The sequence below is a fragment of the Hermetia illucens genome, chromosome 3 (genome assembly GCF_905115235.1).
Source record: "Hermetia illucens chromosome 3, iHerIll2.2.curated.20191125, whole genome shotgun sequence".
In the NCBI taxonomy this organism is placed as follows: Eukaryota; Metazoa; Arthropoda; class Insecta; order Diptera; family Stratiomyidae; genus Hermetia; species Hermetia illucens.
The window spans coordinates 35,311,403-35,335,388 of record NC_051851.1 but is presented as its reverse complement, the minus strand read 5'-3'; the positions used below and the strand labels follow the sequence as shown (position 1 = coordinate 35,335,388).

Here is a 23,986-nt window from a genome sequence, read left to right as displayed (position 1 = left end):
CATTCTTGATAACTGTATTCGCAACATTGTTCAAATAACCGTGAATCAAGCGAGGTTTGTCAAGAACTGCGGAACTACTAACGCATCGCCCTCTTTACGTTCCATTTCTAGATTTGGAGAATGCCATACAAACTTATCTGGTATGTTCTGCGGCTACGCCTAGCGCCAGAAGAGCTCGTGCGCTGGATTCAATTTCTCTACCAAGATCCGAAAAGTGAAGTTCGCAGTGTGCCGGGTATATCAAAACCGCTTCCTGTTTTCATCGATGTTCAGCAAGAAATCGCTCCCTCACTACTTCTCTTTGTCCTTGTTGTGGGCACTGTCATACAGGACATCCAACGTCCAGCGCCTTATACACTGCCTTATGTAGATGATGTTTTCTTAGCGTCTAATAGCAAAGTTGATCTCGAGCAACTTGTCCAAAAATAGAATGATCGCCTTATGCGTCACTGTCTCAGATTGAATCTGAATAAAACAGAATTTTTGTCAACCGATCCTCATGAAGTGGGCACAATCTCTGTCAGCGGCAGTGACCTGTCCAGAACTAAAGGATTTAAATACCCCGGGTCAATGCTATTAGCCAATGGAGAACTGCGTTATGAAATTGCTTCACGCATTAGCGCTACCTGGGTGAAATGGCGTTCTACAACTAGTGTTCTTTGCGATCAACGTATCAACGAACGTCTCAAATCTAAAATTTACTGCAATGCCCTGTCACTCTCTATGGTTCTGAGTATTGACCGACTATAATAGACAATAAATGGCGTTTCGTGGTAATGGAGATGAAAATATTGCGTTGGACTAGTGGCGTGACACGTTTTGATCACATCCGCGAACGATATGGGGTTGCATGAATCGTGGAAAGATTGCGAGGGAAGCGTCTTCAATTGATGAGAACGAGAATTCACTTGCCAAGATTGGTCTGAGCATTGAAGTCGATGGAAAACGACCAAAGGCCGGTCGAAAAACGATGTTTGAAGGCCTTGCGATAGCATCCAGATTAGGCGTTTGGCAGAGCAAAATCGTGCATTCGATCACGGCGAGCCGACCCCACTTGTGAACGGGACAAAGGCTAAAGAAGGAAGGTATCATTTTCTAACAATCCTTGAAAACATTAAAGCTTATGCAATTTTTCCTCCCGAATATGTGATATACGAGTATGCGTACAAACATCGACGTTACCTTTATGCTACATTTTCTTGATGTTATTCCTCAACCAATTGAGAAGCTTTTCATCCCATTTCCGCCCCATTTATATGTCTCGGTTCTAACCCTGTCATGAAGGTCCGTGGCACCAATCACGTTTAGAGTACGTGCAAGCGTCGTGGGATATCCACCGTGGAAATTTTGCTCCATAGGATACGGAAACGTTGTGTTTTTCTAGGAGTTTGTATCTTAAGTTGAACTACCCGTAATTGACCTATGTCTGTACCTGCATTCATCCATAATATCCGAAATGCAGAGGAGCTTCGACTCGTTCAGGTTTATGTTCCTTAATAGCATATACACGATGCAAGGAGGAATGATGCAAGATACTCGATAGTTGTTTCTGTTCCATATTCATAAAAGATACATCTGAATTCCGTAGTTTGACCTGGTAATTTTCTTTCATGGGAATTCAGGAGTTTTTAATATATTATTCACACTATTGATAGCTTAATTAACCATACTCAAGTCAATAGTACTTCATCTAACTTAGTGAAATATAGGGGGACAAAAAAGTATATACTGGAAACTATAGATTATAGATTAACACAATACATTTAAGAGTATAGATGCAAATTGCCTCACACCAAAATAGTGTGTAGTGACACAGTCTTGATGAACGGGTTTGATGAAAAGATATAAATAGCAATTTCAGAGTGGACTAAATTAATTCTGAACCCACTTAAGTTCGTTCGTAGATACATTGATCTAAATGTTTTTACTTGCTTCCATGTTAACTCCTGACTGGATGCGACTATTTCTGCATTCTTGCATATTTGCACGCCAATCATCATTCAATTACTGTCTGATCTCACTCTACCGCGTTCCTATTACTACTAAATTTGTGGAAAGTGATGTCATCCATCTTCAATAGTCTCCTCAGAATACTTTGTCCACTTCACACTCTTGACTACCCACTATGCGCGGATACACCGTGCGTTTGGTGTATTTCTCTTCACAACCTGTCGTAATAATTTGAATATTTATCGAATCGAATCAACATCGAATTTTTCCACAATGGATTCGCTTCCGCTAGGATGGTTAAAAATACTTGGCTTAGGGCTAAAGTTTCCAGTTTTGATACGTACATTTCATGATGAGGAGGAGACGCTTCAGTCCCTTTCTTGTTTTAATGAACATTTCGCTGCTGGGTTATGACAGGCTTCTCCTGGATTAGATGAGGCGTGATTACGTATTGTGTATTTTTTTATGGTAAACAAAAGTCTCTTCCATGAAGCATGAATAGCAACATAAACGATGAGTTCATCACCTCACCTAAGCAAGCAACATAGCTGGTTAGCAACTACTGACGCAGTGGTGCAAAAGCTTTCTATGATTAATGAAAGATTTATGCAAATTAAAGGTATTTTTTCGATGATTTCAAATAAATTCATGAAGAAAGTCGAGAAACCGAGATTCCTACATAGAACGGGCTAGTTAACGTTTTCTTTCCGACAAGGAATTGCAAGTTAACTATTTTTGCGTGAATATTAAAGATTATCCTCTTACATAACGCAAAAAAATTGATGGAATATTTCTGCATATTGGGTCAGAGTATTTCCCATGTGTCGTTTTGAGAAATTTCCTTTTATTACTCTTAGAATTGACTCCCAGTTGCCTGATTAGCTTATCTAGAAAAGCATAGAAATTGAAATTGATAGAGTCCGCAAAATCCACTTACAATTTGGCAAATGATCACCTCTTTTAGACTTCACTCTATATAAATATTTATTTAGGTACTTTTAACATCCACATCCGATTTTTAAAGCGGACAATCTGCGGAGAGAATCCAGTGAAATATTACTCAATGAAAGAGGAGACAGTTAAGGAGCACTCCTACTCTAAACGACAAACAGTTTGGCTAACACCCACTTGGCACGACACGACAAAATATTGCCTACTGCATTTGTAAGGTAAACATATTGAAAACACTATTATTAACTAATGTTTGGCGTAGCAAAATGTCTCCAAATACCTCAGACAAGACACAGACAAATGTCTGTGCATGTTCCAAGTATCAGACAAACACATGTCTGCCTTAGTCAAACGTCTGCTTCAGGCTATCTGTTTTTGTTTCTGACAAATGTCTGGGTGTAGCTCAAACATCAGACATAGGCCTGCTTGATGTCTAACGAAAGTTCAGACATTTGTCTGACAAATGTGTGAGACAGACACAGACATTTGTCCGATTTAGAAAAAGGTTTTGTCTGAAACAGACATTTGGCTGATGCAGACATTTGTCTGTCTGATGTCTGAAGCAGACACAGAAATTTGCCTTACACCAGCGTATTTTAGATGTTTGTACGAGACAATCATTTGTCTGACATGGACAGAGACTGTCTCTGTCTGATGTCTGAATTATGGCGGTCAAAGGGTAGTATAGGTCCCAGGGCGAAATGTGGATTGGTACCTACGGTGGAGCATAAAACCTGGGAAATGCTTGCTGAATCAACACCAACAGCTCTACTGCCAAACCCTATCTCCACCTCCACCTGGTGATCGCTGGGAGTTCTTTCTTTATGAAAAACTGCAGACGGAGAAGGATGAAGGCGAGTCTCCCGCGCCTAAAAACGGAACAAAATGTACCAACTGATCCTCCAGGTTGGGGGTTGGGTAGGGCTGACAACCCTACACCGAAAACTGATGTTACGAAGCCACGAAACGAACCACGGACAGTATAGATTTCAAAACGACGAACCCAGCAACAACAATGGATAAACGATTTGCGCATTTTCTCATGGAACGTGCGTTCCCTGTACAGACCGAATGCTGCTGAGCAGCTAGCCGATATCCTGTTCCAATATAAGGCTGATGTAGCAGCGTTACAAAAGATGCGATAGACAGGGACCGGTTTCCTGAAGAAGAGTCGCTACACTATATATTATAGCGGCCATCCAGTAAACCATGTGCTCGAAGTAGGTTTCTTAGTCAGCCAAAAAATAAAACCTGCTATTATCGGCTTTGAAAATATAAGCGAAAGGCTATACACTCTGCGCTTGCGAGGAAAAATTTAAAAATATAAGCCTCGTAAACGTTCACGCCACTATAGAGGAGACTGCAAAGTCGGAGAAGGGTATCTTCTACGAGGTAGTTGAGCGGACCCTCGAAACCTGTTCCAAAGTATGATATCAAAATCATACTTGGAGATTTCAACAGTCAAGTAGGGACGGAGCCCGTATTCAGGCGATACGTTGGCTCCCATAGCTTACATAGGGATACCAATGATAGCGGACTGCGGATTATTCAGTTCAGCAGTATCGCACGAAATAGTTTTTGGAAGTACCTGGTTTGCGCGGAAAGCGGTCCACAACCAAACGTGGGCCTCTCCAGGCGGGATGACTTTGAACCAAAATGACCATGTGTTGATTGAACACCGTCACCTCTCAGTTTTGATGAATGTCAGAACATATAGAGGGACCAAAATAGACTTGGATCACTATCTCGTTGGCATGATGCTCCGGGCTTGAATAATAACACCACTCAGAATCCACACTAACAATCAGGTGTGAGTTCACCGTGAAGCCATCCACAACATAGACCTCCGCAACACCTATAAGGGGGAAATGGTTGCCGCAATAACCGCAGTCAACAGAGACCCTGGAGATGAAGCATCAATAAATGATCTTCTCAACCACAACATACGGCCACAAACCTACTTTTCCCCAGCCGCGAAAAGCGTCGGAACAGCTGATTCGACGATGAATATAAGCTAGCAATGGAACAGAAGAATGCCGCATACCGAGTAATGTTGCATTCTCAAAGGATGCGGGCATACACGGAGATTTATCACTAACTCCTTCGAGCGGAGAAGCGACTTTACAGACGGAAAAAGGAAGCCTGGAAGAACCAACAAGTCTGTGAACTCGAAAAGTACAGGGAGCAACCGCACCGGGCGTGGAAGTTTTACTAACAAGTCAGCAGAATAAAGTCTTATACACCTCGATGTTCATCCTGCCGAGACAAAGAGGGAAATCTGATTTCCGACAGAATGGGCATAGGTTGAGTACTTTGATGAGCTACTGAACAACCAGAACTTCGGCGAGTTGGAGGTTCCGGAAACTGAACTACGGTGCAATTCATCGACTTAAAAATCATAAGTTGCCAGGAGCCAATGGAATTCCAGCCGAATTAGTTAAATATGGAGGTGACCAATTACACAAAGTGATTCATCAACTTGTGCTCAAGATGTGGGGCATCGAATCAATGCTTACGACGGGCAACAAGGCATTATCTGTATCAAAGGGAGATACCACACATTGCAGCAATTATAGAGGTATCACGTTACTGAGTACCATTTATAAGATATTCTCCGTTATCTTTCTAGGCCGGATAGCCCCATACGCCCAGAATATCATTGGCCCAAAGCCCAAAGAGGCTTCATTCCAAGCAAATCAGCAACAGATCAGATTTTCTCTCTGCGGCAACCGACGGAAAAACTATTGGAATATGGACAGCAGTTGCACCATCTATTCATCGACTTTAAAGCCGCCTATGATAGCATACCCAGGGTAAAACTGTACACGGCCATCAGAGTTTGGTATCCCGACGAAATTGATAAGACTGACTAGGCTGACCCTGACCAATGTGCGACGCTAGATAAAAGCAACAGCATCAATCTCAAGACTATTCGACATCAACAACGGTCTACGACAAGGGGATATTCTATCCTGCGTCCTCTTTAACCTGGCACTCGAGAAAGTGATCCGTGATGCTGAGGTAAATGCAAGAGAAGAGGCACGATCCTCTTTCAGGCCACCCGACTACTGGCCTATGTTGACGATATCGACATTATGGGAAGAACCACCCGAGACGTACAAACTGCTTTCATCCAGATCGAGCAGGCGGCAATTGGTGCAAGATCTTGGGCTGCACATCAATGAAGGCAAGACAAAGTATATGGTGGCATAGTCAGCACCAAAAACCAACCAACGAACAACGTCAAACCGCACTAGTCAAACGGGAAGAATAAAGATAGGAGACTACAGCTTTGAGACCGTTGATAATTTCTCCTATCTGGGGTCGAAAATCAGAACCGATAACAGCTACGATGATGAAAGCCACGCCCGGTTGTTGGCAGCCAGCAGAGCCTATTTCAGATTACAAAAACTGTTCCGCTCGCAACGTCTTACCATAGGGTCAAAGAATTTTTGGCCCCCTACATCAGGATGGACGATTCCGTAGCTTGCATAACGACGAAATCTATGAGCGATACCATGACCGTCAAGTTGTGGATAAAATCCGGCCCAATAGGTTATAGTGGGCGGGTCTCTTAATCTGTATCGATGAGGATGATCCAGGTGGGAAAGTATATAAGGGCAGTATATACGGTAGAAAAAGAAGACGAGGCAGACCTTGCCTGAGATGGAGCGATGGCATAGGTCAGGACGCCAGACAGCTTTTAGGGATATCGAATTGGTGGACCTCGGCGCAAAACCGGGATATCTGGAGTTCCTTATTAAGGCAGGCCTAGACCGGATACCGGTTGTTGCGCCGTTGATGATGATGATGACAAACTTACTGCTACTTTCAATATTAAAAAGAAACAATAAACTAACGCTATGGACAATGCTTAATAATGTACTTAAGGAATAACTTCAGCGCTTCAGTTGTAAGAAAAATCAGAGTTTCTCGACTTTTTCATTTCAGATTATTGAGCTCCAACTATTCTGATGAGATCTTTCTGAATTTAAACTAAACAATAAAGAACTGAATTGATATCGGTCTCAGATCGCGGTTCAAAGTCTTTGCACCTCTGCCAGCCTTGAAATACATCGGCATAGCCATAGTGTCGTCTGGGCGTTCTTGGGGGACACATCTTGCGATATCTTTTCAAAACGTAAACAAACAACTGAGGAATCATTAACGTGCGATGAGTTCACTTTTAATCGGGGGCACTCAGCACTGGGGAGCACACCACAGTGGGTGTTGGGTGCTCCGTGATATGACGCAGTTCCGGGCACCCAAGCCGCCCAAACTGTGGGAATATGTGTGATTTCCATATGTTGCGGTAACGCGGTCGAATTTTCGTATTTCCATCGTTCTTTATGTAATGAACATTCAGACACACTAGATCTAAGGGGGTCATATTGGGTGTTAAGAAAACGCTTTAGCTACGAAGAGTCAACATTCAAACCGAAAAATTTATCATGTTTTCTGCCACACTCGCCGTCCGTTTTTTTCCGTTGCCATCCACTTCCTGCGAGAAATCCGATAGTGATAAAAATATGTTTATTAGAAATTTATTAGCTTTATCGATTTTTATCGCTGTTTATTTTCCTTTCTGAGCGGATTAGTGCATTAGGCAAATTACTCGCGTCGATCCCTGGATAATGCTATTAGCGATGGGGGTGGAGATTGGTGCGTGAGGATATTACGAACCATGAAATTACTTTTGTCAATAAATCATGCACGAGGAGCTCGGCCCCGATTTCGATTTAATGTTTCAATAGACGCGCCCGTCCACTTCATACTGAAGCTGAAACCCATGAAAACTGGACGATTCAGAACCAGAATTCGAACAGAATCGCTGGCCACTCACTCTCACTTACTCCCAGCGAGTTCTATAAATGTTTGTGGCCACCATAGAAGATAGAAGCCAGCGAACAGAAAAGAGTTATGAAGTCGCTCCATCCATGAATTATTCAGCAAGCAGGGGGCTATGGTTAGACTAACAAAAGACGCAGTGGCCATGGGATTGATAGAAATCAGATTGGCCAGCGATTTCAGTAATAGCGACTGCAATTATTTCTTGTTTTCCTACAAACAAAACGCTGTGGCCCCACTGATTTGTTTTCATCATTTATGAGCAATTAGATTGAGTAATGTAGCAGCTTTTAGACACTTATCAAAATGTGAGATATGCATAAAATATGTACGTATATATTCCCACAGCATGAATTCATGGAAACAATCATTGCGACATTCTAGTTCTTACACATTACCCTTTGTGGTTATCGCCAGATTGAAGAGTCAACTCAGTACTCCTTTATCAGTATCAGTACAAAGTCGGCGAAGAGAAGCTTTTTGTATTTGTATTAACTTTTTGTCGGCAAAATTCCAAATTGGTCATGAATGTAATTTCAAATTTCCATGCACATCTATGTACCTATATTTGTTACGTCTCTGCGGATATTAATCATCTTCAATTAATTTGAAAGAATTCTTTCTAAAAGTCGAGCTATTATGTAAATTAGAACTATTGACTTCTGTTAATTACAAGGGCACAGTTATCACTTATTTTGGGGTCAAGCAGTGCACTGCAGGATAGGCTGACATGGAGTAGAGCTCCCTGGGCCCAATCTACCTCTCTTTGAGATTGAGCTGCCTCTCCTCTAGGGCGATGTGTGGCTTTTCAGCGGCCAAGCCTCTTATCTTTTTTTTTGAGGAGGTGGAAATCTTTAAAAGACACTGGTCTGGACACACCAACGTGTGGGATTTTTACCCACTAAAACAACTCCCGACTGCCTCCCTGCCCCTCGGAACCACCATAAGGTATTACATCACGGGGCGGAGTCAGCTCACTCTAGCTTCATCCCATTTCTTCTATACGCGGCGCACGTGACCGCGCTTTAATCCTTTCCTCTGCCTTTCGCAATTTATTTTGAATAGATGCGATCATGGAGTTGAAGGCATCCCAATTCTCTAGATGTGCTAGCATTTTCTGCACCAGATTTTCTGGTACCAGCACCTCTCCTAGAGTCTCCTCTAGATTCCTCCTTTCTTCCACAAATCTCGGACAGTGGAAGAATATGTCCTCTGGAACTCCGTCACAATTTGGACAGTCGGGTGAGGTCTCCAATTTAAACCTGTTAAGGTATTGGAGATATCCACCATGTCCCGTGAGAAACTGGGTGAGATTATAGTTAACCTCACCGTGTCGTCTCTCCAACGAACCTTGATGGCAGGAATGAGCCTGTGAGTCCACCGACCCTTTCCCGAGCGTTCCCACCGCTCTTGCCATCTATTTATGGATCTCTCCCTCTCAGCGTTCTTCGTCTGCAATAAGGGAGAGATTAACTTCGCACGGTATATATTCACCATCTCATCTGCCAAGATGTCAATCGGCATCATTCCAGAGATGACGAATGCTGCATCATCTGAGGCAGTCCTGACGGCAGAGCATACCCTCAGAGCTGTCCTCCTGTAGACTGTATTCAATTTGCTAGTATTGACTGACATCCGCAACGCCTCGCTCCAAACTGGGGTCGCATAGAGCATGATTGAGGTCACCACCCTGGCTATAAGCAACCTACAGGCATCATCTTCGCCACAGCCATACTAGCAGTGGATGATTTATCACAAACATACTGTACGTGTTGCTTATAGCTGGGCTTCTTGTCTATCACCACCCCCAAGTATTTGATGGTCGGCTTGGAAGTGATGATATGATTCCCGATTCTAACACAGGCGTAATTTCCCTTCCGGCGCTTCGTGATGAGGACCGCTTCTGTTTTTTTCTCCGCAAGCGTCAGACCAGAACTCTCTAACCAGCATTTGACAGCACTGATTGCCTCGTTTGAGTATAACTCAGCATCTTTGAGATGCTTTGCGACAACAACCAGCGCTATGTCATCAGCGTAACCCATCACTGTGGCTTCCTCCGGAAGGGGAAGAGTAAGTACATCGTTGTACATGATGTTCCACAGTAGTGGGTCCAATACCGAGCCCTGTGGGACACCCGCGGAAACAACGTACTCCTGGGTTCAGTCATCGGTGTCATACCAGAGCCTCCTTTCAGTTAAATAACTAACGACGATAGCAATGAGATAGGAGGGAATACCAACCTTCGCTAGGGATTTCCGTATTAGATTCCAATTGGCCGAATTGAATGCATTTTTCACGTCCAGGGTCACTACCACGCAATATTGGCTGCTACTACCCTTTCCACTCCTTCTACTAATTTGATGGCATCAATGGTTGATCTGGCTTTTCGGAACCTATATTGCCAATTTGAAAGGCCGCCTTGGTCTTCAACAACTGGGAGTAATCTATTATAGATTACCCGCTCTAACATTTTCCCCACCGTTACCGAAAGACATATGGGTCGGCATGACGATGGTTCACCTGGAGGTTTGCCAGGTTTAGGCAGAAGTACGAACTTCTGTCGCTTCCATGCCGCTGGAAATTTTCCCTCGGGCATGCACGCTTCGAACAACTCAGCGAACATGTCCGGCCTGGTTTTCAAGGCAAGCTTAAGGGCCTTATTCGGTACTCCGTCCAGACCCGGCGCTTTATTGTCTCGTATTCTACCGCAGATCTCCAGCAGCTCGTCTCTGGTGACTGGCGGGATTGCCGTCACATTCAGAGGTGGTTGGAATGTGTCGGTGCTCTCCTCTTGCTGGGGGAATAATCCCTGGATGATTTTCAGCAAGAGAGCAAGAGGGCCAAGCCTCTTATCCACCAACGCCGTTAATGAATGGTGATAGCCACGCTCTGTATGAGGTGACCCTACTATTAACAAAACGCTACGGATCTAGGCTGTGGGGCCGAAAAACACCTTCCCCAATCCAAAGTGTTGTGCGAAGCGTGCCCATTGGATAGTTTGCAGTCGAAGGTAACTGACTGCATTCGAACGGAGCCTCATCGATACCTGGTCGCCTCAGTGAGTAGTTGATCTTACCGTGCTACGGGTGCTTATGGTACGGCGGACCTCCTCCTCCATACTGATGGAAATCAAATGAATAACATACAACATAAATACAACAAAAGAAACGTGACCTCGTGCCGCACACGAACTGGTTAACCAGGCAGAGGCACACCCAAGAAAGGCCAAGTTACAACGTCGAAGCAGTAGATCAAAGGTAAACATTGGTATACTGCGAGGACAACAACCAACAAAAACCACTGCTCAAAAAGCAAGGACAAGCAAAAGCACGACTGAGATCAATTAGACAGGTCTCAGTGGCGCAGGTGCTAAATGTTACATGAAGGAAGGCCTGAAACCAGGAGAGGCGGGAAGAAAATCAGGGCAGGTCATTGATCAAGGCAGGAATCGGGAGGTCCGCCATTAGCTATGCTAGTGAGGTCAAGGTCATTCGACTGGCCATTCTGCCAAAAAAGTTTCCCGAGCAAATACTCACTCGTGAGGAGCAGGAAACTATCGAAGACCTTGTCAGCAGGCAGATGTGCAAGCGATGGACGGCGAAACTTGTGTTCACCGGGATACGCTTTCGGCCAGGTCTTATAATGGCGAACTGCGCGACGGAAGACACTGTGGTTTAGGACTATAGTTCCTAAATTGTCAAGCTGGGAAGGAGCAGAAATGTCAACATATGCTGGGGATGATATGCCAGGAACACACATGCTGACATTATTTTTCCCAAAAGCCGCAACAATAAAAACAGAAGATCTTACGGACTTCCTAATCGCTCAGAATTAGGATCTCCATAAGCGATTATGGAGAGTCTTCAAAAGCAAGGTGAAGGGCAACGGTAGACTCCTTACGATCGGGGTAGATGACTAATCCTTGGAGGCAATCAAACGTCGGAGTTGCCATATCAACTATTGATTTGGCAACATACCCGTGCATGTGCACTAGCAAAAGCCGAGGAAAAACACCTTGGAGGAGACACCGGGTGAACAGCATACCGAGGTCCTCGAAGAAATCTCGGAAGCCATAGAGCCGGAAAGGACTGGATCAGCCAGGGAATTAGACCTGCTGGCCAGTGAAGAGCAGAGCTGGACGACCTAGATCTAGATATCTTAGGGTGGATAGCGACGCGCAAGAAAGCGCCATGTCGTAGGAGTAGGTTGATACTCCGACAGTGGAGAAGAGCTCCAAACAATAACGGAGCCTAAGATAGCCTAGATAAGCCCCCATCATAAGAAAGTAACATCTGAGGTAATTGTAAGGGCAAATTCCACGGAGGACATTGGAATAGTGCCTGCTCAAGAGACCTGGGTGTATCGAGGGCAGATTCGCGCTCTGCAAGGAGGAAGCATGCAGGTAATTTGGGACTCCTCTTGCGAAAAACCAAGAGCTTGCACAATCCTTAAAAGTAATTTAAAATACATATGTCTTTCGGAGTTCCTGGCCGGGGACCTTGTGGTTATCCAAGTCCAAGTGAGCACTCGTGAGGCAGTCGTGACTACTTCCCAGGAGATGATATTCGGGTTCCACCGGAGCTAGTTGCTAAACTGGTAACGCACTGTGAGAAGAGGGCGCTACCACTTCCCTGCGATGCCAATACCCATCACGAAGTCTGGGAAGCAGCGTCACCAATCGAAGCGTCTTCTCTCAAAATTTCTAAACTTTCCCAAGGTGCAAGGTTGTCTTTGAGTTTGCGTGACGCAAGAGCTCAAGATTTTCTCGTTGAATGGTATGGCAGCGCACATTGTCGAAGAAGGCCATACCATTCAACGGGAAAATCTTGAGCTCTTGCGTCATGCAAACCGACCGACAACTTTAAACCCCTGGAAAAGTTTGGGAATTTTGAGAAAACACGCGACGCGATTATTAAACACAAATTGAGGCAATTACCCCTCGAAATTGATAAGACTGGCCGTGGTAATTAGATTGATAGTTTAAAAATTTTAAAAGTGATTAAGTAATTACGGAAGAAGTGTGAAGAAATCTTATAATCGTAATTGTTTTTAGTAACTTTGTACTGATGAGGGGGGTAAGTCGCTCCCGAAATATGTGTTCACGTTTAAAACCAAAAATTGTAATTTGAAGGAAACTACCCTTTGTCTATTAATACTAGACGAGAAGTACTGCACATAACTCTAAGAAATAATTTAATGAACGGGGTGGTCAGGAGAGTGGAGAGTGTCGGAAGAGCCCTCTATGTCTGATCACAGAATAATCAAATTCGACATTGAGAGCAACTCCGAAATAAAGAGAATAATAAGGAATTCCAAGAGAACGTATTGGGATGCACGCGTCTACATCAGGAGCGAACTGGAACTAGAAACAGTACTGGAAAACCTCAACAACAAACCGGGGACTTGCCGAAGTATAAAAATGCATTGATTGCGTATACTAACGCGATCAGGAAACAAAACGGAACAGCTTCAGGGAATTCTGTGAAGGGATCGAACAAAGCACAGAAGCAACCAGGCTATACAAAGCAATAGCCAAAATGGGCAATATCTTCTGTCTGTCGAGAGAAGAATGGGGCATTTATCAAGAATGAGGAGGACAGAGCCCACCTGCTTCTCAGAACTCATTTCCCGGGGTCTTACCCCAAGGCTGTATGCGACATCATTCTGCCTGACAACCCTACAATGAATAAAAGGGCCAGCTCTAATCCAGAGAGGCCTAGAACCCATCTTAGATTTTCTTCTAAGGGTGGAAAGGAGCAGCATAGCCTTGGGATATATACAAAGACATGGAGCCGTGCAGAAGCGGTCTTTATTCCGAAAGCGGGTAAAAAGGATCCTTTTCACTCTAAACCGGGCTTACCGGGGAGAACGGTCAACAGGTTTTGGATATCGAAGGAGCATTCGATAACACAGACAGAGTATAAGATGCCCTGAGCCGCAAAGGAGTGGGAAACACCCTGACTTTCTGGATGGGCAAAATGTTAGAGAGTATGCAAATATTAAGTAATGAGAGGTACAAATTCTATTGTCATAAATACTACTCAAGGTTGTCCACAGGGCGGGGCACTACCACCGATTATATGAAGTATGGTAGTAGACTAACTCCTGGACGTGTTAACAAATACAGGAATACAAGTTCAGGGTTACGCGGACGACATTGTTTTAATCTGTAGGGGCGAATATGAACATACCCTATGTGATAGAATCCAAAATAAGGGTTACTAGTGCCTGGTGCAGGAAGGTGGGACTGCGTATCAATCCAGCCAAACCCACCAGAGTACCATTCACGAAGAAACGTAAGCTTGATCACCGGAGAACCATAAGGTTATATGGCATATTGGTGAAACGAGAAACAGAGGTTAAATATTTGGGAAATATGCTAGACCAAAAATTATTCTCGAAGACGTATGTCGGTAGCACTTGTCGAAAAGCTACAAGGGCTCTGATGACTTGTAGGTCCATAGCAGGGGAAGAGGTTCAGCCCGAAGAGGCTATTTTGGATATACACTGCAATAGTAAGGCCAATGATTACCTATGGAACGGTAATCTGGGCAGAAAGAACTGAACTCAGCACACAAGCCAGGGAGTTACACAAACTCCAAAGGCTGGCTTACGTGTGTGACAACGAGGTTTCATTTCGATAAGAAGTTTGAAAAACGTTGAGGTAACAAGGCAAACTGGGAGATCGTGGCTTTAATATAAGCTTAAACCAGCAACTGATCACACGCAGATGTGCGTCGTTTAATCTCCAAAGAAACTACAGGGGGCAGAACATTGCTATTCTGATTAACAGCCAAGCAGCAATCAAGGCATTTAGGTCCAACCAGGTGAACTCTAAACCGGGATGGGAATGCCTTGAGACATAATATGCGCGGCTCGTTCAGTAAGGTCTGGATACGCAAAAAGTATATATCTTGCGGTTTCGTCCAGGGTAGAGGCAACTCATCAGACGCTGCCTTACCTCTACCCTGGGAGCACCGTGACCGAAGTGGCTACAAGGTGTCATTGGGGCTTGCCCAAGAAAGAGAGTTCCGTGGACCACAACCGTGGAAATATGTTGCGGATCAGGAGTTTTCCAAAATCATGACAAATCTCCACACTCAAGGATGGCTCGTATCTAAGAATGTTGTGGTGATATTTTTCGGTAACAATAAAGATCCTGATTACAAAAATATATTCAAAAGAATGCTAACGTATTTTCAAGCCTTGAGTTGTTTCATAAACCTAGAGTTACATGGACTATTTTTCTAAGAATTTAGGGGCTGTGAGTGAAGAGAATGGGGAACGTTTACATCAGAATATCAAGAAGATGGAAAAAAGATATTAAGGAGATTGGATCATAAGAATGATGGAAGACTACTGCTGGCTGCTACAGAGGGAGATTCCAGGCATTATTTATAAGATCAGAGCAGCTTTACAGCGAAGAAACAACCAATTTATGCATATTGCTCCTTTAATTGAAAAATAAATAATAAAAATTTTTTTAAAATAATAGATATGCCTTAACATATTTTTATATCCGCTAGTTACATATCCCTTTAGAGTAATGCCATTGGGGAAAATAGGTAAAATTTGTGAAAGAAACGTGACGTGCTACAGCAAAACGGAATTCATTTTTAGATTCAGCGTATCAAAAAACATATAAATCAGTCAAAATTATCAAAGCAAACATTTTTTGCAGACCTTTTTTGGCCTAACACACAGATGGTTCTACTAGTATTAAATCCATATGATTTTTAGTTAACCTTAACCTTCACGCGTGTACAAATTTCGCAGCTGTCGAACTATTAGTTTGTGGGATAGAGCAACTTTTATTAGTTTGGAGAAAATCGATAAAAAGAAATTTCGTGTGTGAATAAAGCATTGCTTTTTGGCGAGAAAAATACTGTTGCAACCAAGGATTGGCTTAATAAACATTATTCGGGCTTTGTACCAGGAAAATCAACCATTGAGAAGTGGTTTGCTAAATTTAAACGAGGCGAAATGAGCACCGAGGATGATACACGCAGTGAACGCTTCAAAGAGGCGGTTACCGCCGAAAACACCAAACAAGACGGGAAACCGGAAGCTTCCCTATGTGAGTTAAAAATTCAATTGCTCTTTATTTTTTAAAAATCCATTTACACAAATAATTTGATCTGGAAAGCACTGTATTGATTATAGTAAACCGCTTCACACTAGGAGTTCAGTATTATTGGCAAATGCAAAGAAGTTAGCCTACAGCAGATAAAAACAAGTCGGGAAACCTGAAGCTCGACGCTTCAGTTAAGAAAGGTTTTGTTTGTTTCTTCTGTGAGTATATTTGAGTGCCGAACTATCTCATTTGTACGTAGCCCGTTATGTGTATGCATTTAGGATGTAGATTACTCACTTTAGGATGATATTAATATTTAGTTACAGTAAATTTAAACGGTAAAGTCAACTTTGAGCTACTGTAACTTTGTTAGTAATATTATGATTTCGATCATGGGGGGATAACGTGTTTCATGCTAGAATCTATATTACTACAACTCTACTATAACTCTAGGACAAACTTAAGGGGGCTTTTACTCGATTTCCTGAAAAATATGGTAATATACTATTATTAACTTAATTTGAGCAGATACTAATATGGAGAGTATTTTCAGCCCTGGACACCGTATAAAGGTACCTTCATGATTTTTTCATATTTTTTCAGATTTTTCGGTTGAGTAGTTTCTGAGAATGGGTCCGTTAAAGAAATCATCACTTTTGACCCCTCCCACTCCCCACCTTTCCAACAAATGTCAAAAATAAGGCGGGCATCGAAAAATAATAATCGCGACCTTTCATTTGATACCCAAAATGACTATATTGTGTGAAAAAAAAATTTACACTCCCCTTTCGCATGTATGAGGACCCCTCCCTTAATCTCAAAGTTGAAAGTTGTCACTCATTGCATGTCTCGGCGTTCACAGTCCCCACCTTCTCACCAAATTTTGTGCCAATTGGTATAGCCGTTTCTGTGCGTGTGACGGAAAGACAAACAGACAGACAGACATTGAACCGATTTTGATAAGTTTTTGTTTTGCAAACAAAACCTTAAAAACCGTATTCCACGGGATGACTCCCTTAAATAAGTTCTGAATAGTTTTAAAATTAAAGGATTTCAGGAGGTTTGCTAATTAAAACGTTAGCATACGATTCTATAGAATAACTACCAACAAGTTCCAATGAAATACAATTATCCGAATTTCGCGGCTTTATTTCAAGGAATAAATAAATAAAGCTTTCGGAATATAGGAGTAACTCCAATAAATTTCAATTGGACTTAATGACATCATTTTGCGCAGATCAAAAAAATTATAGCGGAATTAAAACCCATAAAATTGATCATGATTATACTCGTATTTATTGAAGCCTCTGCCTATGTCATTCTATATCTGGATGTGGAAGATATTTATCTTTCCGATCTTTTTGTTTTCCAAAGCAAAAAAGTTTCGTAAACAATGAATTCATCACAATTTAATGGTGAGGAAAACAAGTTTCGCCCTATTAACCCCATGCTTACATTTCATGTAAAAGAAAATCAATACAACATTTTCATTGTAACACTCCAACGAACATCTTTTTACGACCCTTAGGAATGTTTAGGCTCTTTAGTGAGTAAATCGTGTTGTAGGAATTTAAATAAATTAAACATGATTTGCATGTGAGGCACCCGCACTTTCTAATTACAGTTCTCACGCAAGTCTAGGATTACTCGGAGCGCACTAGCCCCTGGAGCCTAGCGCCTATGAGATAGTGAATTTAATAATAATAATGCGTACAATGGAGACCAATTTTTAATGCACGTTAGTTCTGCTTGTAATACCTCAGGTGTGGTGACGACATCGACTATATTAGATTAGAATTAGCAGCTGCAATGGACACTATTCTAATGGAATACTTGATTCCTTGGAGGTACATACTGGGTCTATATTACTTTGCAATGCGTGTTTTTATTAATGCATGTGCATTTTTAATCTGTGAATTTATTAGCTAATCATCGTCTTTATGAATAACGCAATACTCAAGGGAATATAGATTGTTCCCCAATGGAGTTAAATATAAATTAACAATGATACCGGATTAACTAAGTTATCGTAACTTTTGCATGCATGAGGCAGGGAACAATGCCAGGTATACAAAATTATTGAAATATTTTCGCCTTGATCTAAAAACAGTCAATTGTGAAGCAGCTAGCACGCGATCAGACTTCCTTAGAACATCTTCATTCCCCCGAATAAAACAGCCATTCATAAGCACTTGCTTCCTATTCTATTACCTTCTAACCACCGCAGAGCCTTTTGGGCGCCTGGCTTCAATTGCGGTCGATGCCCTTCGTTCATCTTCCCTCTGATGACTCCTGATTCAAGCCAATCACTACACTATGAATATGGACGGGTAAATTATACTAACAGCTATCTCTCCACTACACTTCACTATCCAAAAGCACAAGGAACCCAAAGTGATTGCCACTATCAATGCATTTCCTTTGATAACCTCCAATTGAGCACAACGCACTACACTACACTATCCCAAGCAGTTCGGTGCAACTACATCAGCGAAAAGTGTCCGTTAGCATTGCACTTTCTTCATGGATTTCACGCCGCGAACTCGGACTTGTCCACATTTCGTTACTAGCCAAACTACACTAGAAAGCAATCTAGCGACAAGCTAGCAGCGGGCTCCAAGTCTCCAACGAGCTGGTGTAATTTTCAGGAAGGAGTGCGGATGTGCCAAGGGGGAGCAGATGAGGAGTTTTGGCGGCAGCCGGCTTCCCTGTGTTGTCTTCGTTATCGATTTCTGCTCCGTGACTGCACTCTGGGAAGGGTAGATTCCTACTATACAAGGATTCGACGTGGAGTAAGTAATGTGGAATTCTAGTTATCCGGCAAAGTATGGGCAAATGTACATTCATTACTTTCCTACGGTTAATACACGAGTGTACGAATTGTAGGAAAGAATTGTGCTGGTGTGAGTAGTTGGCCCACTTTGCAGTCATGGTAATTGGAAGGTAAACAAACAATCAAGGAACTATTCCTACAATCAAGCTAGTATCGGAATTCTTCGCAGGAGGAATTTGATTAGCCCACTCCCCTTGAGGAGTTATGCACCGAAAAAAGTCTGCACTCGTATGCAAATTACGGAATTCTATCTGATTGCGTGCTCAGAGTGGATAGTGTCAAAACGAATCATAGAACAGAAAGGATATAAAGAGTATCATAAACGCCACATGCTATCGAATATGAAGCCAATAAAAAACTTTATATCACTGGCATAGTGAGCCAAAGAACTGATTTTACTGACTTCCAATGCAGATGACGGAACATGGAAAATTCCGGTTAATGACTTCAAATCACCTGGAATAGATTTTAAAGATTTCCACCAAATGACGGAAAGGTACTATTAAAATATGAATGTTAATCTACTAAACAATGGCAAAGACCCAACGCAGCATATCTTACAGAGAAACAAAAGCTGAAAAGGATTCTGCATATTTCTCTGCGGCACAAAATATTTTGAAAATTTTGAATCAAAAGCAATCGTACAGTCGATAGTCATCCTTGAATATCAGAAATAGTCCTGAACACAAATGATTAAGGGGAAAGGTTCAATGACCCAGAAATATTCATATATGCGATGATGCTTGTAGCTTTATTGTCCTAAAAAACGCGATCCCCCTCGGATATGAATTAACTTTTCCTTTATGAGTTTCAGTTGTTTAACCAGGATTAGTTTTTAGGGTGTGCGTACGTTTTTTGTAAGTATTTTCGTGGCTTCATCGAATACTGATTTTCCTGCTCACGTGAATAGTATAACATGAATACCCCGGATGTGAACGAGGGGAATATCGCCTTTGGCAAGCATTCCTTTCCCGCATACGTCCCTTTTCTATGAGAAAATCGTTTCAAAAACTAACGAAGATCCAAAATTTTTCACTTTTAACAAATACGCAATTTTTCTTGCTAAAAAACCAAGTTTCCGAGGAATACATGAGGACTGGAATGATCATTGTCTTGTACAGTAAGAGTTTTGACCCTATGGTGAGACGCTTCGAGCGGAACAGTTTTTGTAAGCTGAAATAGGCTCTGTCGGCAGCCAACATTTTCGACCCTAGATAGAAAAAATTATCAACGGTCTCAAAGTTGTAGGCTCATATCTGTATTCTTCCCGTTTGACCAGTGCGGTTTGATGTTGTTGGTTGATTCGTCTTCGGTGCTGACGTTGCCACCATATACTTTGTCTTACCTTCATTGATGTGCAGCCCAAGATCTCGCGCCGCCTGCTCGATCTGGATGAAGGCAGTTTGTACGTCTCGGGTGGTTCTTCCCATGATGTCGATATCGTCAGCATAGGTCATTAATTGGGTGGACTTAAAGAGGATCGCACCTCTTGCATTTAACTCAGCATCACGGCGGATCACTTGCTCCAGGGTCAGGTTAAAGAAGACGCATAGTAGGGCATCCCCTTGTCGTAGACCGTTGTTGATGTCGAAGTCTTGAGAGTGATCCTGCTGCTTTTATCTGGCCTCGTACATTGGTCAGTCTTATTAATTTCGTTGGGATACCGAATTCTCTCATGGCCGTGTACAGTTTCACCCTGGCTATGCTATCATAGGCGGCTTTAAAGTCGATGAACAGATGGTGCAACTGTTGTCCATATTCCAACAGTTTTTCCATCGCTTGCCGCAGAGAGAAAATCTGATCTGTTGCTGATTTGCCTGGAGTGAAGCCTGGGCCAAAGATGAAGTGAAGTGAAGTATGGGCCAAAGATGTTCTGGGCGTATGGGGCTATCCGGCCTAGCAAGATAACGGAGAATATCTTATAGATGGTACTCAGCAATGTGATACCTCTATAATTGCTGCACTGTGTAATATCTCCCTTTTTATGTATGAGACAGATAATGCCTCGTTTCCAATCGTCAGGCATTGATTCGCTGTCCCATACCTTGAGCACAAGTTGATGTAACTGGTCGCCTCCATATTTAATTAATTCGGCCGTAATTCCATCGGCTCCCGGCGACTTATGATTTTTAAGCCGATGAATTGCACGGACTGTTTCTTCTAAACTTGGTGGTGGCAGTATTTGTCCGTCGTCTTCAGTTGGCGGCACCTCCAACTCGCCAATGTTCTGCTTGTTCAGTAGCTCATCAATGTACTCAACCCATCGCTCCAATATGACCATTCTGTCGGAAATCAGATTTCCCTCTTTGTCTCGGCAGGATGAACATCGAGGTGTGTAAGGCTTCATTCTGCTGACTTGTTGGTAAAACTTCCTCGCCTGGTAGGGTTGTTCCCTGTACTTTTGGAGTTCACAGATCTGTTGGTTCTACCAGGCTTTCTTTTTCCGTCTATGAAGTCGCTTCTCCCCCTATATGTTCTGACATTCATCAAGGCTGAGAGGTGGCGGCGTTCGATCAACACGCGATCAATTTGGTTGAAAGTGGTCCCATCTGGAGAGGCCCACGTATGTTTGTGTAACGCTTCCCGCACAAACCACGTACTTTCAACAACCATTTCGTGTGACACTGTTAATTGAATAATCCGCAGTCCGTTATCATTTGTATATTAATGTAAGCTATGGGAGCCAACGTATTGCCTGAATACGGGCTCCGCCCCTACTGACTGTTAAAATCCCCAAGTATGATTTTGATATCATATCTATGACAGGCTTCGAGGGTTGGTTCTACTGCCTCGTAGAAAGTATCCTTCCCGACTCTGCAGTCTTCTCTGTGGGGACGTGAACGTTAATGAGGCTTATATTTCTAAATTTGTCTCACAGGCGCAGAGTGCATAGCCGTTCGCTTATGTTTTCAAAGCCGATGACAGCAGGTTTCATTTTTTGGCTGACTAAGAAACCTACTTCGAACACATGGTTTACTTGATGGCCACTATAATATATGGTGTAGCGACTCTTCTTCAGGAAACCGGTCCCTGCCCAACGCATCTCCTGCAACGCTATTACATCAGCCGTATATTGGGACAGAGCATCGGCTAGCTGCTTGGCAGCTTCATCTCTGTACAGGGAGCGCACGTTTCATTAGAAAGTGCGCAAATCGTTATTCCTTTTTCGATGCCGGGTTCGTCGTTGTGTTATCCATCCCGTCCGAGACTCCTGTTGTGGCTTCGTAACGTGTGTAGGGTTGTCAACCCTACCCAACCCCCAACCTGGAAGACCAGTTGGTACAATTTGTCCTGTTTTCAGGCGCGGGAGACTCGCCTTCATCCTTCTCCGTCTGCAGTTTTTCGTTAAGAAAGAGCCACCACCATCACATCCCCTAGGAATTCTCATAAGGCATATGAACTCGGTGGTTTATTCTGATTTCCATGGTATCAGATAACCTATGGTGGTTCTTCGTGGCGGGAGTCGCTTCAGATGAGTGCAGAATTGGGTCTGATCGTCCTAGCTAAGCCTTGGAGCATTCACCTACTGCATTACGACGAGCAAGTCAATGTGAATAAAACGTTTCACGGTGCCACCACTTGGAGGTTCTCTTTAGCCATTTGGTATTGATTCAGCTGACAGGGTTACTACCCTTGAATACTCGGTAATCGGAGGTCACGATCGTAGGCGCTGTATTTACATTGAGCAAGGTTGAGTTGTTTCGCAAATAAACTCAACGGTTGCCAGGTTTAATTAACCTGCTGGTGAAGAGGGGCGCCCACTGCTTTGTCTGAGGCGAACACAGCTAGGGATGCATCTGGCCGAGGAAATGTCAGCAGTGTAGCATCAACAAGCTGTTGTTTGACCATTTCAAGCACCTGGACAGCCTCAGTAGTCCACGCAACTTGCCGGGAGTCATTGGTTTTGAGCCCAGACAAGTAAACGTGGAACGCCAGTGATGAGCGGCCTTCGGCAAGAAACGACGATAGAAGTTTAACATGCCCAAGAATCTTCGCAGATCCTTCATCGTGGTTGGCAGGGGAAAGTTTTTAATCGCTTCAACCTTGTCTGAATCAGGTTGGATTCCGTCAGGGATAATCCTGTGACCGAGAAACTTTACCTGCTTCTGTAGAAATTTGCATTTTTCAACATTTAGAACGAGTCCGGCTTGAAGGAGACGTTGAAAAATGCACTCGAGATGGTCCAAATGCTCAGATTCAGAAGAAGAAGCGAACAAAACATCATCCATGTATGCGAAACGGAACTTTAAGTTTCGTAGGATCCAGTGGATGAATCTCTGGAATGTCTGCGCAGCGTTGCACACGCCAAAAGTCATCCTGGTGAACTCGAAAAGTCCGAGAGATGTCCAGATAGCCGTTTTCGGAATGTTTTCGAGAGCAACAAGGATCTGATGATACGCCTTGGTTAAATCCAAGGTCGTGAAAATACGGCATTTTGTAAGTGAATGCGCGAAATCATGGATGAGTGGAATAGGATACCGGTGGGGAATTGTCTGAGCATTCAAACGCCTGTAATCTCGGCATGGCTTCCATTCGCCGTTTGGCTTAGGAACAAAACGAAGTGGAAATGGCCAACCGCTATTGAAAGATCTGCAAATATCTCGTTTTATTGAATCATCAAAGTGTTTCCTTGCAACAGCTAGCATATGGGATGATAAAGGACGCACCTTTGAGAAAATCGGAAAACCGGTAGTGTTGATATGGTGCTGCACATCGTTCTTAACCGGCTGAGTGAAACTACTTTCAGCAGTTGCTGTTGTTGCTGTATTTCCTGAGCAATGCGCGAATGCGATTGTCGGAAAGGTCCTCGAAAACTATGGAAAGAGTGTCGTTTGCGCCGGTGGAAATCTTCCTTGACGACTTTAAAGAGGTTGCGGAGTCAGCCAGTTGTAAGTTCTGCTGTATCAATATATTTGGACGAGGTCAAAGGGTCGAAGGTTATAAGGCGACGTGGTACTTCGCTTCATGTAACCCTCGCCGAGACACCAAGCGAGCCTAGTTTCTTGTCGCATTGAAATTGCATCCTGGGGTAGACGGTGGTACCGGCAAATCGTTGGGGCCGATGAGGATCCCGGAATGCGACTAGCCGAACGCCCGTTTTGAGAAGCGGACCTCAACTGTGACTGCGATCGAGATCTACCTCCTTAACGCAAAGTACCTACCGTCGCTGTAAATTTCGTGATTGCGTCGTCCAGTGTCGTAACTATTGTTTTTAGAGAGTCGATTTCCCGAGCTACGTCTCGAAATACCTCCACGGGGCGCGCGTACTCCTCCGCGTATCGGCCGTGGCGGATAACACCTACAGCAACCCCGAATCCACGCAGGCTAAT

At 43.3% G+C, this 23,986-nt stretch overlaps 1 protein-coding gene across 12 annotated transcripts in view; it reads right to left on the bottom strand.

Annotated features, from left to right (window-relative positions):
- Positions 1–18,522, bottom strand: part of LOC119652433 — a 30,250-nt gene extending 11,728 nt beyond the window's left edge. Inside the window, exons 1-3 of one of the 12 annotated variants that reach the window (XM_038056572.1) lie at positions 7,585–7,708; positions 2,482–2,536; positions 2,295–2,374 (exon numbers count right to left, since the gene is read on the bottom strand). In XM_038056572.1, coding sequence (XP_037912500.1) covers positions 2,295–2,346 — 52 coding nt within the window. In that variant the 5' untranslated portion in view covers positions 2,347–2,374; positions 2,482–2,536; positions 7,585–7,708. Of the gene's footprint in view, positions 1–2,294; positions 2,537–7,584; positions 7,716–18,034 lie in introns of those variants that run through there. The other 11 variants (XM_038056571.1, XM_038056563.1, XM_038056570.1 and 8 more) reach the window with 11 other exon arrangements.
- Positions 18,523–23,986: the final 5,464 nt, after the last annotated feature.